This window comes from Mytilus californianus, unplaced genomic scaffold (assembly GCF_021869535.1).
Source record: "Mytilus californianus isolate M0D057914Y unplaced genomic scaffold, xbMytCali1.0.p SCAF_29, whole genome shotgun sequence".
NCBI classification, from domain to species: Eukaryota; Metazoa; Mollusca; class Bivalvia; order Mytilida; family Mytilidae; genus Mytilus; species Mytilus californianus.
This window is the reverse complement of record NW_026262678.1, coordinates 1425437-1439796: the sequence shown is the minus strand read 5'-3', so window position 1 is coordinate 1439796 and position 14360 is coordinate 1425437. Positions and strand designations below refer to the sequence as shown.

Genomic DNA, 14360 nt, shown 5'->3' with positions numbered 1-14360 from the left:
GGCTTTGGGGTTTCTGCGTATATTTGCATCCCTGGCTTTCAAATGTTTAGAAGAGGTGCATTGGATGCCAAACTTAAAGAATGAAAAAGTAAGTAACATCAAAAAAGATGTTTTCACCTTGTTGACTGAAATATCTGGATTTATGCATGGATTAACGCATCTAATGTTTAAAAGGGGAATACCAATGTTGTTATGACCTAAGAGGTGCACTGTTCAAACAGTTCCACGATCCTGCATTTAAAAGTAACCAAGATTAACTCATTAACGGGTGATCCAATTTGAAAAATAATTTAATAAATAAATCATCATTCAAATTGGATTAAAATACAGGCCAACATCCTGCCCCATACCCAAGAGAACAGTTCTCTATTTTTCCACTGGCAATCCGAATTTACAGCGCTTCATCACGAGCATTTAACTTTGCAGAACCTATAGAAATCCTGTTTTATTGTGAAAGAACATGTAATATTTGCCACTGGTCTTAAGTAAACAAGGAACCAATGTTGAATGCACGTAACTTAACCTTCTGTTTCAGGTTACCCTATTATGGAGTTTTATCTGAATAAGACTGGACGACCAATGTTATATTCTTGTAGCTGGCCAGCCTATGTAGTTTTTAGCGGCACAATTGTAAGTGTTAACGAAATAGTTACAGTATTAGAAGAGCCTTTGGGTGTTTTGTGATAATAAGTGGAAAGAAAAGGCATTTTAGAGATGTAAATAAACACAAATGATACAATGCAAATGAAAACATATTTGTACAGCTCCAACATGCACATGCACAACAAGCACATAAGATCACCCTAGTTTTGTTTAAAATCAGTGTTTCTCCTTGTGCTTTTTATTTGTTTCAATGTTTGTATTATATATACTAGTAGTAGTCTTGTCTATCCTTTGTCATGAAAAACGTGTCTCTATTTCAAATGTTCACATTCCATCAAGTTTCAGGGTAAGAACATTAACCTGAACGATGGTTTATTAATTTTGTGAAGTCTTATGGTTAGAGAAGAGTCAATTACCCATCCCCCTTTATGTGATCCTTAATCACTTGATATAACTTATCAACGTATTTAACAAGTATAACACGACGGGTGTTGCATGTGGAGCAGGATCTGCTTACCCTTCCGGAGCACCGGAGATCACCCCCGGTTTTTGGTGAGGTTCGTTTTGTTCAGTCTTTAGTTTTCTATGTTGTGTTTTGTATACTGTTGTTTGTCTTTAATCTCTTTTTGTTTTTGTCTCGCTTACGACGAAAGTCGTGGAAGACAAGACTACGTCACCGGTGTCAACAGTTGTTAAGTTTTCTGTTTAAGTTAGTTTGATAGGAACTACTTGTGATAGATCAATGATATTTTGTATGAAGTTGCATTACTATCAGTACATATCAGTTTGACGACTTTTTTTAGGCCCTGTCTCCTAGGTCATGGTCCAGTGACTTTGAATTAATTAGAAATTTTTAATGTTTAGTTTGCTGCTTAAGTTAGTTCAATAGGAACTACTTACAATAGACAACGATATTTCTATAAAATCACATTACTGTCTGAACATCTCAGTTTGTTAATCATTTCGAAGCCCTGCCCTCTAGTTCATAGTCCAGCGACTTTGAATTAATTAGGACTGTTGCTGTCAATCAGATTGTCTTTTTCTGAATTTTATGCCGACAGTGGAGACATATCTCTGTGTCAACAGTTTATTTGCCATAGCTTTGTCAGCTTTTTTTACTAATGAGTTTGAACGTCCCTTTGATATCTTTCGCCTCTCTTAAATGCAATTGCTTTTACTTTGATATATCACAAGATCTGTTAACTGACTCTCATGAATAAAGTTAAAATTTTGTTAAAATTTACCCGACTGTAACTGGTATCAAATTAAAAATATGTTAGTGAAAATTGAACAAAATTAAATACTGTTTTTGTAAAAGAATCTACAATTTGACATGTTAATAATTAAACAGTCGATCAGAATTGCAAGTATGTTCAACATTATTACAATATTTTTTCATCTGTAACTTTAATGTTTTTAATTTCATAATTTATTTAAGCCAAATTACAAATCAATTGCTAACAGTTGTAACATCTGGAGAAATTATGCCGACATCCAGGATTCATGGGATAGTGTGAAAGGAATAATAGATTTCTATGGAAACGATAATGGTAGCTTTAGTTCATACGCTGGACCAGGGAATTTCAATGACCCAGATATGGTAAGTTTAATAATCCAATTTTCGCTCACCCAATTTTGTCAACATAACAGAACTATAAACAACTGCCATACAAGTGGGAGGTTTAGATAGCTATAAAACCAGGTTAAACCCACCATATTTTTCGGAGAACTCCTGTACCAAGTCAGGAATATGGAAGAAAATTGTTGCACTTGTTCCGTTGATTGATAACGTTTTTGTCAGTTTTTATGGACTTGCCCTTTTTGAATTTGCCTCGGAGTTCTGTATTTTTTTTTATACTTTTTTAAAGATGATTAATATCAATATAAGGAGATGTGATATGATTGTTAATGAGACCTAACAATTCTCCGTAATCTAAATGAAGTGGATAAAAGCAGATATTGTATTATATGACTCTGATGTTAGCAACTATAGCCCACCGTACGGTCTTCAATAATTAGCAAAACACATATAGTGAACAGCGTGTGTAGCTTTAATTGATTAATTTATAAAGACAACTAGAACATTTTGAAGACAATTGTAGAAGTAGATATTATCAAGAAAATGATGTAATGCAGTGACACATCAAACAATATATATTTAGCAAGAATTTCCGCTCAAAACGGTGCATGGGGCTGTCTTACCAAACTTACTAAGATATAGAAGCCTTTTCCTTGTCGTAGGCCTCCCATTGTTACATCTAGTTGCTTTAGTTGTGTTGTTAGTGTACTCGGGAGTGGAATACATGAAGGATACAAAAAAAACTTCAAATCGTGTTTGAAGATAAGAGGGGATAAAACGTAAACATTCTTATATATTTGTTGATCGGTTTCAATCAAAAGACGACATTCTTATTCAGATAATTGTTGGTGACTTCGGACTAAGCTATGAACAACAGAAATCACAGATGGCGCTGTGGGCAGTCATGGCAGCTCCACTGATGATGTCAAACGATCTGAGACAAATTGATCCTCAATCTAAAGCATTACTACTAAATAAAAATGTCCTTAAGATAAATCAGGATCCTATGGGAATACAAGGCAAAAGAATATTAAAAGTAAGTGTAACACAATAAACTCATAGATACGTGGCTTAATATTTTGTACGCCAGACGTGCGTTTGGTCTACAAAAGACTCATCAGTGACGCTATAATCAAAAACGTTAAAAAGGCCAAATAATGTACGAAGTTGAAGAGTATTGAGGACCCAAAATTCCGAAAGATTAGTTAAGTTAAGTTAATCTACTCTTGGTGTAGAAACTGTAGTATTTAGAAAAATTATATGTTTTGTATACAAGAACTGATCTCAATTTAAATTATCCTATAGCATATCACCACTTTCGTCAGTATCAATGGTGTCTTGGAGCGCATGTTGTCTACAAGAGGGTCTGGATGAAGGGGAGGGGGGTCTTCATTTCTGTATTCTTTAATTTTTTAGGTAATTTTTCTCTATTCTTTATACTTTTTGCCCATTATTCTGTATTCATTATATTTTAGCACCTCATTATTCTCTATTCTTTATTTTTTTGGTACATTTTTCTCTATTCTTTATATTTTTTGCCAATTATTCTCTATTCTGTAAATCCCCATCCACACCCTCCTACAAGAATGTCAATGATGATAGAATAATCGTTTTAATAGTAAAATCAATATCCACATTTTTCATAAAATTTTTTTAGAAAGTATACAATGTCATATTAAAGAAGTTTGCACTGGTTCAACGTGTCAAAGATTTAAAAAGATTTAATGGGTGCCTATTGCCTTTAATAGATACATAAATACAACCATGGGAAAGTTTAATGATTTTAAAACCCAAAAGACGTTAAGTGGTAAAACGATTCTACCAAACAAAATACACATTTTGGTTTTTCTGTATCCCTGGATTGCTGCCTCATTGATGTTTACCCAGCATCTCCTTTAAATCGTATTGTGTTTGTTTTTTTATTGACATGCTTTATGGCAAATCATACCACATCTTCTTATTTTCATATATGAATATTTGTAGACAAAAGATATACAAGTATGGACACGACCTATTATGCCCAAAGGATCAATGGCTATAAGCATTCTGAATACTGGGGAAGGAGGCGCAGGAGCTAAAGTAAGTAAACTTCACGAATGATAGACTAGGTAGATAAATGGGTCAATAGTAGATTGGATAAAGTAATCAAATCTAGCTTGAAATGCATCGGTTTTGAATCTTATATTTGTTTACACTTCAAACATATATAATGTGGATCAGGATCTGCATACTCTCCAGGAGCACCTGAGATCAACCCCAGTTTTTGGTGGGGTTCGTGTTGCTCAGTCTTTAGTTTTCTATGGTGTGTTTTGTATACTATTGTTGGTCTTTGATCATTTTTCTTTTTTAATTTGTCCGTGTGGTATCGTTCTACGCTCTCCTATACATAATATTAATATGTGTGTAATGTAAGAGAACATTTATATTATTGTTAGGACCAAAGAAATAATCATGCTAACAAACGTTGATAATTGGAGGACAAATCAAACCATCAATAAAACATTTCAAATTAGAAGTCGCAATATATGGTTATCAAATGTTTAGAATTCTAACCCCAATTCCATACAAACACCTTTATATTTAATAGTATTACAGATGCTTCACAATTGAAGATTTAAAAAGATCTTGAATTGAAAACAAAAGAAATTGTTTCGATTTTCATTCATTGTTGTGAACTTTCAATTTCTCTGTGGCAATTTAAAAGTAGTGTTTGCATACAAAGTAAATATATATATACAGCATCTTTTCAGCCAAGGTATCTAAAGGTAAAGATGATCTTAGGGAGCTACCATTTGATTTTTATGGGGGGGGGGGGGGGGGGGGCTAGGATGAAATTTGAAAAAATTAGGCAGGACAGGAGTTTTGAGTAAAAAAAAAGGCATGATGAGACACTTGCAAAAAAAAAGTCAGGATGACAATTTAGGTAAAAAAAAGTCAGGATAAACTTTTAAAAAAAAGGCAGGACCGAATAGAGTGAAAAATAAAAAGGCAGGACAGAGATTACAACTAAAAAAAAATGCAGGACAAAATGTTTCATCCTAGCCCCATAAAAATCAAATGGTAGCTCCCTTATACTGTAGCACTAACTTTACGAAATAGGAGCTGCTATTGAAGGGGTTGAAATTTGACTGCTTTTTTTCAAATTCTTGATGCTATCACATCATTATTCAAAATGCAGAGATTACTGAATTATATAACACGAAAAAAGAGAAACATAACTAAGAAAAAAATGGTCATTTTGGTGTGAGAACTCTTATGCATGACAACTGAATGTACACACTTGTTCTCTCTATAACGTATGCATGACTATGAAAACTGTAATGTCGCATTGCATTTCCTTTCAGGTAAAGGTATTATGTTCAGACCTCGGACTAACAAGTCCTGGTGGATATAGCATCACGGAGGTATTTACAGGAGGTGTTGTAGGATCATTTAAACCTCAGCAATATCTGAACGTCACAGTTGTGCCATCAGGAGTATTCTTTGGATCAGCTTCTCCACTTTGAGAGCAAAGATGAGAAACAATTATAGAATGAAAGCCATATGTATGAATGAGAAAAGGACAATGAACACACACTTCTGCTTGAATAGTGAAAGAACTTATATATGTCAGAATGGAGAAAAGATCAGAAAATAAAGTATGAATCTTTTGTCAAATTGTGCGGTTGATTCTGTGCATGTGATTTTTTGTTGTTTAGGTTATTGCATTTGAAGAGTAAGTTGTTAGCATGTAAGCGATGTCAATTGTTTATGATATACATTCTAATTTTTGTTTTTCTTTTTAGCATGATTTTGTATTAAACTGTATACAAAACACTATAATTGCTTTATCATTTTATCATTGAATATGAATATAATAACAAGTACAAAGGAGCTTCCAGGGTGTATGTCTAATTGAAATCAAAACCCTGACGGGCTTTACAATAGCTTGTCTTGGTCATATAGATCAGTAGATAAAACATATGGAATGATTACAATTTCTTTGATTCTCTGTTAAATCTGATTTTAGTGTTGAATACTTTTTTATGCCCCTGCCGCAGCGGAGTATTAAGTTTTACCTCTGTCTGTCCGTCCGTACGTCTCAAAATTAGTTTCCGTTTGATTTATTAGATACAACTATATATGATTTTATTTGAGTACATTTCTTTTTCTGAAGTGATTTTAAAGTGTTATATTTTAACTGTCATTTTGCATATAAAGGACTATGTGATAAAGATGAAATTCCTTTTTACTTTTTAGTTCACTTGGCCCGAAGCTCACTTGGCGTCCGTCATTTGTCGTCGTCGTTTGTCGTCCTTTAACTTTAACAAAGATCATCTCCTCTGAAACTACCGAGCCAAATTTAAGCAAACTTGGCCACAATCATCATAGGGGCATCTAGTTTAAAAAATGTGTCCGATGACCTCACCTGCCAACCAAGATTGCCGACATGACTAAAGATAGAACATAGGGGTAAATGTAAGTTTTGTCTATTATTTTGAAATGAATAGAGAAAATCTGACGGGGGCAGAAATGTTCAGAATGTTGAGGTCTACCTATTTTCTCTTTTAGTCAAAACTGTCAGACGACTTCTTATAGGGGTTATTGCCCTATAAGGACGAATTTTACTACTTTTTTGTCCATTTTTGCCTATTTTCTTAAAAACTATAATAGACAGAGAGAAACTTTAAACTGCAAAAATGATCAGCAAGACAAGATCTTCAAATTAGGCAGACTTCTTATTAGAGTTATTGCCCTTTAATGACGAATTTTATCTCTTTTTTTGCCATTTTGCGTCACATCTTAAAAGCTACAATAGTGATGAGCAGGATCTACAAATAAGTCTTATGGTCGAATTCTAACTGGTTATTGCTCTCTTATAAATTAAGAATGAAAACAGGGAACGTGTCAAAGAGACAACAACCCAACCAAAGAGCAGAAAAACAGCTCAAGGACACCAATGGGTCTTCAACACAGCGAGAAAATTCGGCATCCGTAGGTGGGCTTCAGCTGGACCCTAAACAAAAATGTACTAGTTCAGCGAAAATGGAGGATTTTTACCAATTTTTGTCGTGTTTGCCTATTATCTTGAAAACTATGCAAGATGAATAACAACTTTAAATAACTAAAATTATCTGCCAGATAAGATCTTCAATCAGGTAATTTCTACCGAATAAGTTAGTAGATAGGAGTGATAGCGCTTAAATGGTGATATTTTGTTACCCTCTTTTGTGTTTTGGACAATTATAATAAGATAGGTAGAAACTGTAAACAGTAGTCTACAATGTTGAAGATGCACATAGACTTAGGAGACCGACACAGGCTCTATAGAGCCTCTAGTTTTATATCACTTATGTTGGGAACAAATAACCTTATTTCAGTCCTAAATGTGCAATAATGCATGTAAATGGTCATTAAAAGTTTCCATTAAAAACCAACTTTTTCACACACATATGGCTTCGAAACATCTTTTTAAAAAAGAGTTCTTTTGCTTGCAGAAATATAAAACAAAATTTAAAATTCATTGTTTCTTGACGTTAAAATGCTATTCTGCGACAGATCTATGGTCATTCAGAGACAAAATTCAGCTAAATACAAAAAAGAATAAATATGCCAACCACACGAACAAAAAGACAACGATCGTTTAAATTTAACACAGTTTTTAACCGACTTTCCGAAGGAAATATCGGTTATTGATTTGGGAATGTACGGCGGGTGGGCGGGCGGCTGCCAAACAGTGTCCGTGAATATACTCATGAACCGTTCAACCAAATCTTTTCAAATTTTAATATGTTGTTACTGATGACAAAATGGAGGTCAAGTTCAATATTGACGATTTTCACTTTCACCGTTTAGGAGTTATGGTTCTTGAAAGATTGAAAGCCGGTCTTTCCAGTCGTGTCCGTGCATTAACTCATGAATCGTTCAACCAAAGCTTTTCAAATTTTAATATGAAATTTTCACTTTAGCGTTCAGGAGTCATGGTCCTTGTGGTATAATTTAAAAATGCCAGGACGCAAATGTTAAAAAATCCAGTATGCTGTCGCTCTGACAGCTTCTTGTTGAGAATTTACACAGAAATTCTAAGATGAGAATATTTTTACTATGCAAACTTTAATCCAGCAATACTACGTACAGTTGTTAATTAAAACGAAGGTAATGCTAAAATACTGTCTCAAAATCTTTGTATAATGACACACAATCCTCTCAAGTTATATCGTATGCAGTTAGTTTTTTGCTACACTCGACTTTCCAGTTTCAGTTTCATGCCATTCGCGGGTTTTGTAATTCTGCCTTTCGTCAGTTGTATGGGAATCTGAAATAAACAAAAAACCGAAAGATAACCTACAATTTTCCATATAAAGCAGATTCATCTTTTCTTTGGATAGCAATTTTTGTAGATTTTCGTGTATGATTTGATTTCATGGTTTTGCCAAAGTCTGCAAACTAGCATTTAAATTCATGGGTAACTTGTAGTCACGATATCCACAAAAAAGTGGTATCCCACGAAGAATAATTAATCCACAGTAATTTAGATAAAAGATAACTTGGAGGGGCCTGATGGGGGGGTCTCATCACGATTCACGAGTTGATTTTTTTGTCAATCACGATTCACAGAAAATAAATTTCCATGATCACGGATCACGAAAATATAAAAAAAAAAATCTAGAAAAACGGATCACGATAGCGAAAATGCGCCGATCACGAAGAACGAAAATAACCCATCAGGCCCCTCAACTTCGGGTAACATATAATATCTTAAGTATTTTTGAAAGTATTATTCACTCCTGTAAAACAAAAACTATTGAAGAAGGCAGAGAAGTTTGTTAACTAAGAAACTAGTATAGTTTGTTTCAGCCATGGTATTTCATTTTCCCGTTCAGATCCATGATGGACTCTTAAGTTAAATTTCTTTATTTTACACTCAAAATGTTAAAAACAAATATCTCATGGACAGGTATGTCATACACAAATGGTCACATAAACGTGATAAATACTACATTCAGAAGTGTGAGGTACATTAACTTGAATAGTTCAATCTCTCTCCGTGTCCGATTTTCTCCAACACGAGGTAAATGCAGCCATTGTTGAGCAGCAGAATATAACGACTGTATTATTCGGGTTAGAGGTACCTTGGTATATTTTGTGTACCAAGCTTTAGGTAACTGGTCTTGGAGCGGGGACTCAATAATAATAGTCGGAATAAATTAATTACACCGCTTATGAACCAACATATATTTTCAGCTGAATTGCAAACAATTTAAGCATTTCACCTTTTATAATATAATAAAAAAAAACAACATAAAGTTCTAAAATGACCCCCCCCCCCCTCCTCAAATTAATCATTTATTTACCTCCGTTTCTTCGCATGTTTTGAACCTGTAATGTTGCAGTATGTACACTAGTGCATATTTGGCTTCTACCTGTGCCAGACGTATGCCAATACAGCTTCGAGGTCCATGGCCAAACGGTAAATAACAGTAAGGGTGCCTCTTTGCTTTGTTTTCTGGTGTAAATCTGAAAGATATGTTGTGTTTGACTTACTTTATCATTAAACAAGCATTTTGTTATCACGTGAATTCGTGTTAAAACAAATGTATGAGGGTCTAGATGGGGGGTCCTTCTTCAATTCTGTATTCTATAAAAAATTTTCTCTACACATTTTGCCCATTTTTCTCTATTCTTTATATTTAAACATCCAATCATTCTCTTTTCTTTATTTTTTGTCCTGTTTCTCTCTATTCTTTATATGTTTAGCCCTTTATTCTGCACTTTTTGCCCATTATTCTCTATTCTGTAAACCCTATCCATACCCTCACCCATGTAAAACATTAAGAACTCAGAACATTCTCTTTTTTGTTATCAGAGTATCTACACTTTTATTCATAGCTATCACTAACCTTTCAGGGTCAAATTTTTCAGGTTCCTCCCAGAATTCCGGATCTCTGTGAATTGCATGTATAGGAATCATTATCTCTGCATTTTTGGGAATTTTATATCCATGAACAATCATTTCTTTCTCAACATGTCTGTCTGTTCTAAAAATAAACACAACAGAAAAATTAGGAAAACTATATATATATGTCCATGATGCCCCGCTTACATATAACTCAAGAACAGTACAAGTGACGCAACCCAAATTCGAACTTGATCTGTGTTTTGTAGTAGTAATCATTGTGTATACGTTTCATAACATTTGGTTGAGCCGAACTATAGTTAGAACGGAAACTACTTTTGGGACGTACAAGTATAACACTTGAAGCCCCCGTCGCAGCGGGGACATAATAGATATAGGAAGATGTGGTATGAGTGACAATGAGACAACTCTCCATCCAAGTTACAATTTATAAAAGTAAACCATTATAGGTCAAGGTACGGCCTTCAACACGGTGCATTCGCTCACATCGAACAGCAAGCTATAAAGGGCCCCAAAAAATTACTAGTGTAAAAACATGTTTCCCGCCATTGTGTTATTGTGCTATGATATTTTTTGTGTTGTTGTCTTTCATTTTTGTTTATGTACTTTGTATATAGAGTGTCTATATATATGCCTTTTTGTTTTTCTTCATTGAAATAGTTATTTATTTCTATAGTGATTAAGATTATAGCACAATCCCTATTTTTGACATTTTTATCTAATACGACTATTTGTTTTGTTCACACATTGTTGCCAACATAATGGAATTTTATGCGACTGTCATTCAAGTATGAGGTTTAGCTAGCTATAAAACCAGGTTTAATCCAGCATTTTCTACACGAGGAATGCCTGTACCAAGTCAGGAATATGAGTTGTTTTCCATTCGTTTGATGTGTTTGAGCTTTTGATTTTAGCATTTGAAAAGTGATTTTCCATTTTGAATTTTCCTTGGAGTTCGGTATTTTTGTTATTTCACTTTTTGCAACTTTTTGTTTTACAACTTTTTCTATCAAGTGAATTAAATTAGCAGTATAAATGAATGGTTGTACTCTTGCCATAAGAGCTCCACTAACTTTGCAGACTGGATAAGGGGACTACCATTTGATATTCTCTCGTGGGGTGGGCAGGAAAATTGACTTTTTCTTTTCATCTGTTTCAACGATTGTTTATTTATTTTTCCTTTTGTACACTATTGTTTCCTGCATTTTGTGTTGCATAATATTCTTTTATCCTGTCTTATGCAAGGCTGTTTATTTTCAGCTCTAACTAAGCAAGGATATTCATTTTTTTAAGTCCACCTAGATTCAAAGCGTTTGTTGCTGAATGGCCTCCAATTGTGTGAGTGGGATACGTGTACATTTTCTGTACGAATACACAGCAACATCCTTATTGAAAAGGCAATTAGACTCAAAGATGTATATATTATTGGAACGGACTATTTCAGCATGCAAGTTGAAGGATGGGACCGGTGTAAAACCTAGTTCAAGCACCTACATTTGAACATGCTTGTACCATGTGAGAACTATGACAGTCGATTCCCTGTTGTTTTCAAGAGGGCCTTTGTAAGGGAATTTACGTACCTTCCTCCTGGTGCGTATAGGCGCAATGTTTCACTGAAGACCCGATTACGTACCTTCCGCCAGGTGCGTATAGGCGCAATGTTTCACTGAAGACCCGATTACGTACCTTCCGCCAGGTGCGTAAAGGCGCAATGTTTCACTGAATACCCGATTACGTACCTTCCTCCTGTTACGTATAGGCGTAATGTGTCACTGTATATCCGCTTACGTACCTTCCTCCTGGTGCGTATAGGCGCAATGTTTCACTGAATACCCGATTACGTACCTTCCTCCTGGTGCGTATAGGCGCAATGTTTCACTGAATACCCGATCCAGGTAATCCATCTTCTGGATATTGTCATAATTTGGACAATCCTGAAAAATATGATATTGATATACTGTAACAACTCACCTTTATTTCCATTCAATATTATTTGGCTTATTCAAGAACCTTTACGTTACAAATGAGGCGGACGTGTTTAGGTTTTTCTTCTTCTCACCTTCAATAAGAGGCAGGTACATACATCTTATTTCAAACGTTGACTTTAAGATGTCTTTTCGTTTAATGTTTTGCTGGGTTTCTTGCTCGAAGGCTTATATCATATTAATTCGGTTCATTCATTAAATATATTGTATTTTAAGTATCATATGAATAAAAAAAAAATTCCAATATCTGAAAAAAGTGTAAAAGCTTAACTTGAGTCCAAACAAACTATAATAATGTCATAATAAAAAGACCATTTATTAGATGGTATTACTTTTCCTAAAACGGAGTCTCTTTCTTTAATTAGTTTCTCTTGGCAATCCGGATTTGTTGCTAAGCAATAGGATACAAATGTTAGTGCGGAGGCAGTGGTATCATATCCGACTAACAAAAACAAAATGGAGTTCCCAGTAATTTCATCCAATGTTAATCCTGCAATAAGATAACAAGACTTAATATATTTTTTGAATATTGAGTAGCACTTATCAGATATCCATTGTTGTTTAAGAGTATTGATCTATTTACCACGTGATCTTAGATTCTGGGAAAGCCTTTTAAAATTGTAAATGTTATTTAAATCTGTCGAAACTTCATTTTGCCTATTTCCATAAATGTAGCCTTCGTAACAACCCGGTGAATCAAGTTTGGTAATTTTAACGGACTATTACAATTTGTTGTATTGGTATCTTTTCTGTGTTATCTGCACATTCTGAATAAACCTGTCAAAAGTCAATTGCGTATAGTCAAAGGAAAGTCATTGTTATACTGTCGTTACAGTTCGCCGTTCAGAATCTAATGCATTCTGGGTAATATTTTCAAAAGCGTACGCCAAAACGTTGTCATTGAGTTAAAACCTTTAAAACAATGGAAATTCAACCAACGTAACTTTATTTTCGTTTTGGTGTACAAACAATGTGCCATAGTCTTTTAAATTCTAAAAATGCAAATTCAATAGTATATTTGATATTTTGAACACTGATAGACGTTTCTTTTTCGATTTTTTTCTTCATTTCGTAGGTTTTTTTATATGTAAAAAGATATAGTATATTTGCCAATGAGACGACTATCAACCCAAGAACAAATGACGTAGATATAAGACACTATATTTGTCACCGTACAATAGAGAGAACAATCTATACTATTTAAGGAATGACTGTAATATTTTTTCTGTCTATGAAGAAATAACATAAAAAAATGTTGTGTATACTGAATAACCCGCGTAGCGAGTTATTTAAAAGTGTGCACCACAATTTTTAGGTTATTTCGAATAGACAGAAAATTTATTACAGTCATTCCTTATAATTTAATTCTAAATTCCGTTTTTAAGGAGTAAATTTTGAAAAAAAAGGTTGGTGACGTCACGGTCACATGACAAAATTATGTCTATGAGCTGATAGACAAAACACTTTCAGCCAATCAGATGACGCGTTACATCAAAAATTAAATTATACTAGAACACACCCGCGAAATCGCGGTCATTTAGAGCTTGGTTGAAAGTATGTAAACTGTTATTGGATGAATTTTTGTAAAAGATTACATGCAGAGGCGGATTTAGAGGGTTTTTCAGGGGGCTCGGACCCCGCACCCCCCCCCCCTTTTTGTTGGAAAAATTTGTTGATTATATAGGGAATCAATGATGCATGACTGGAGCGGGACCCCTCTTAAGCAGTCAGTGCCCCCCCCCCCTTCCCCACCCTTATGAAAATTTCTGGATCCGCCACTGTTATGTCTGGACAATTTCAGAAAAGATATCAAAAATCATAGGTACTTGGAGACAGGACAATATTTTTAAGCCCTCTCTCTTTTTTCAAAAGTCCGTTATTTTTTTTTTCTGTTGAGTTCCATTATTTTCGCGTTTCTGTATACTATGAACATACGTATATCATAAATAAAGTGTATGTACTATTATCTATCAATTTCAAGTTTCTTCTCCACGGCCATCACTGCTATAATCAATAGAGAGTCTCTATATAATATAGTAGTATAATGATAGTATACATGCAGATAAACGCGAAAATGATTGTCCTGTCCCCAAGGACTTATGAAAATTATTTGTAAGTTTAAAACCGGACGTCTTGTCTATGACTTAAAAGTCGGTCTGATGACGGAAACAATATTCGGACGTCTTTATTTTCATTTTTCTCCCCAAATAACCCAAACTGAATAATCATTAGAATGGATGACAAATGCGACTATGCAAGGTACCTATAGGACACAGGCATGATGATGTATTTATTG

General features: G+C 34.4%; 2 protein-coding genes across 4 annotated transcripts in view; one reads left to right on the top strand and one right to left on the bottom strand.

Moving 5' to 3' along the window:
- LOC127732872 (alpha-N-acetylgalactosaminidase-like) overlaps positions 1–6004 on the top strand; it is a 193892-nt gene extending 187888 nt beyond the window's left edge. For all 3 annotated transcript variants that reach the window (XM_052242058.1, XM_052242057.1, XM_052242055.1), the window contains exons 5-9: positions 536–630; positions 2042–2203; positions 3021–3218; positions 4166–4261; positions 5527–6004. In XM_052242058.1, the coding sequence (XP_052098018.1) occupies positions 536–630; positions 2042–2203; positions 3021–3218; positions 4166–4261; positions 5527–5688 (713 nt within the window). In that variant the 3' untranslated portion in view covers positions 5689–6004. The remainder of the gene's footprint in view (positions 1–535; positions 631–2041; positions 2204–3020; positions 3219–4165; positions 4262–5526) is intronic.
- The window catches only part of LOC127732869 (cytochrome P450 3A29-like), a 206215-nt gene that overhangs the window by 184727 nt on the left and 7128 nt on the right, over positions 1–14360 (bottom strand). The window contains exons 7-10 of the mRNA XM_052242052.1: positions 12397–12554; positions 11925–12013; positions 10063–10200; positions 9517–9679 (exon numbers count right to left, since the gene is read on the bottom strand). Coding sequence (XP_052098012.1) covers positions 9517–9679; positions 10063–10200; positions 11925–12013; positions 12397–12554 — 548 coding nt within the window. The remainder of the gene's footprint in view (positions 1–9516; positions 9680–10062; positions 10201–11924; positions 12014–12396; positions 12555–14360) is intronic.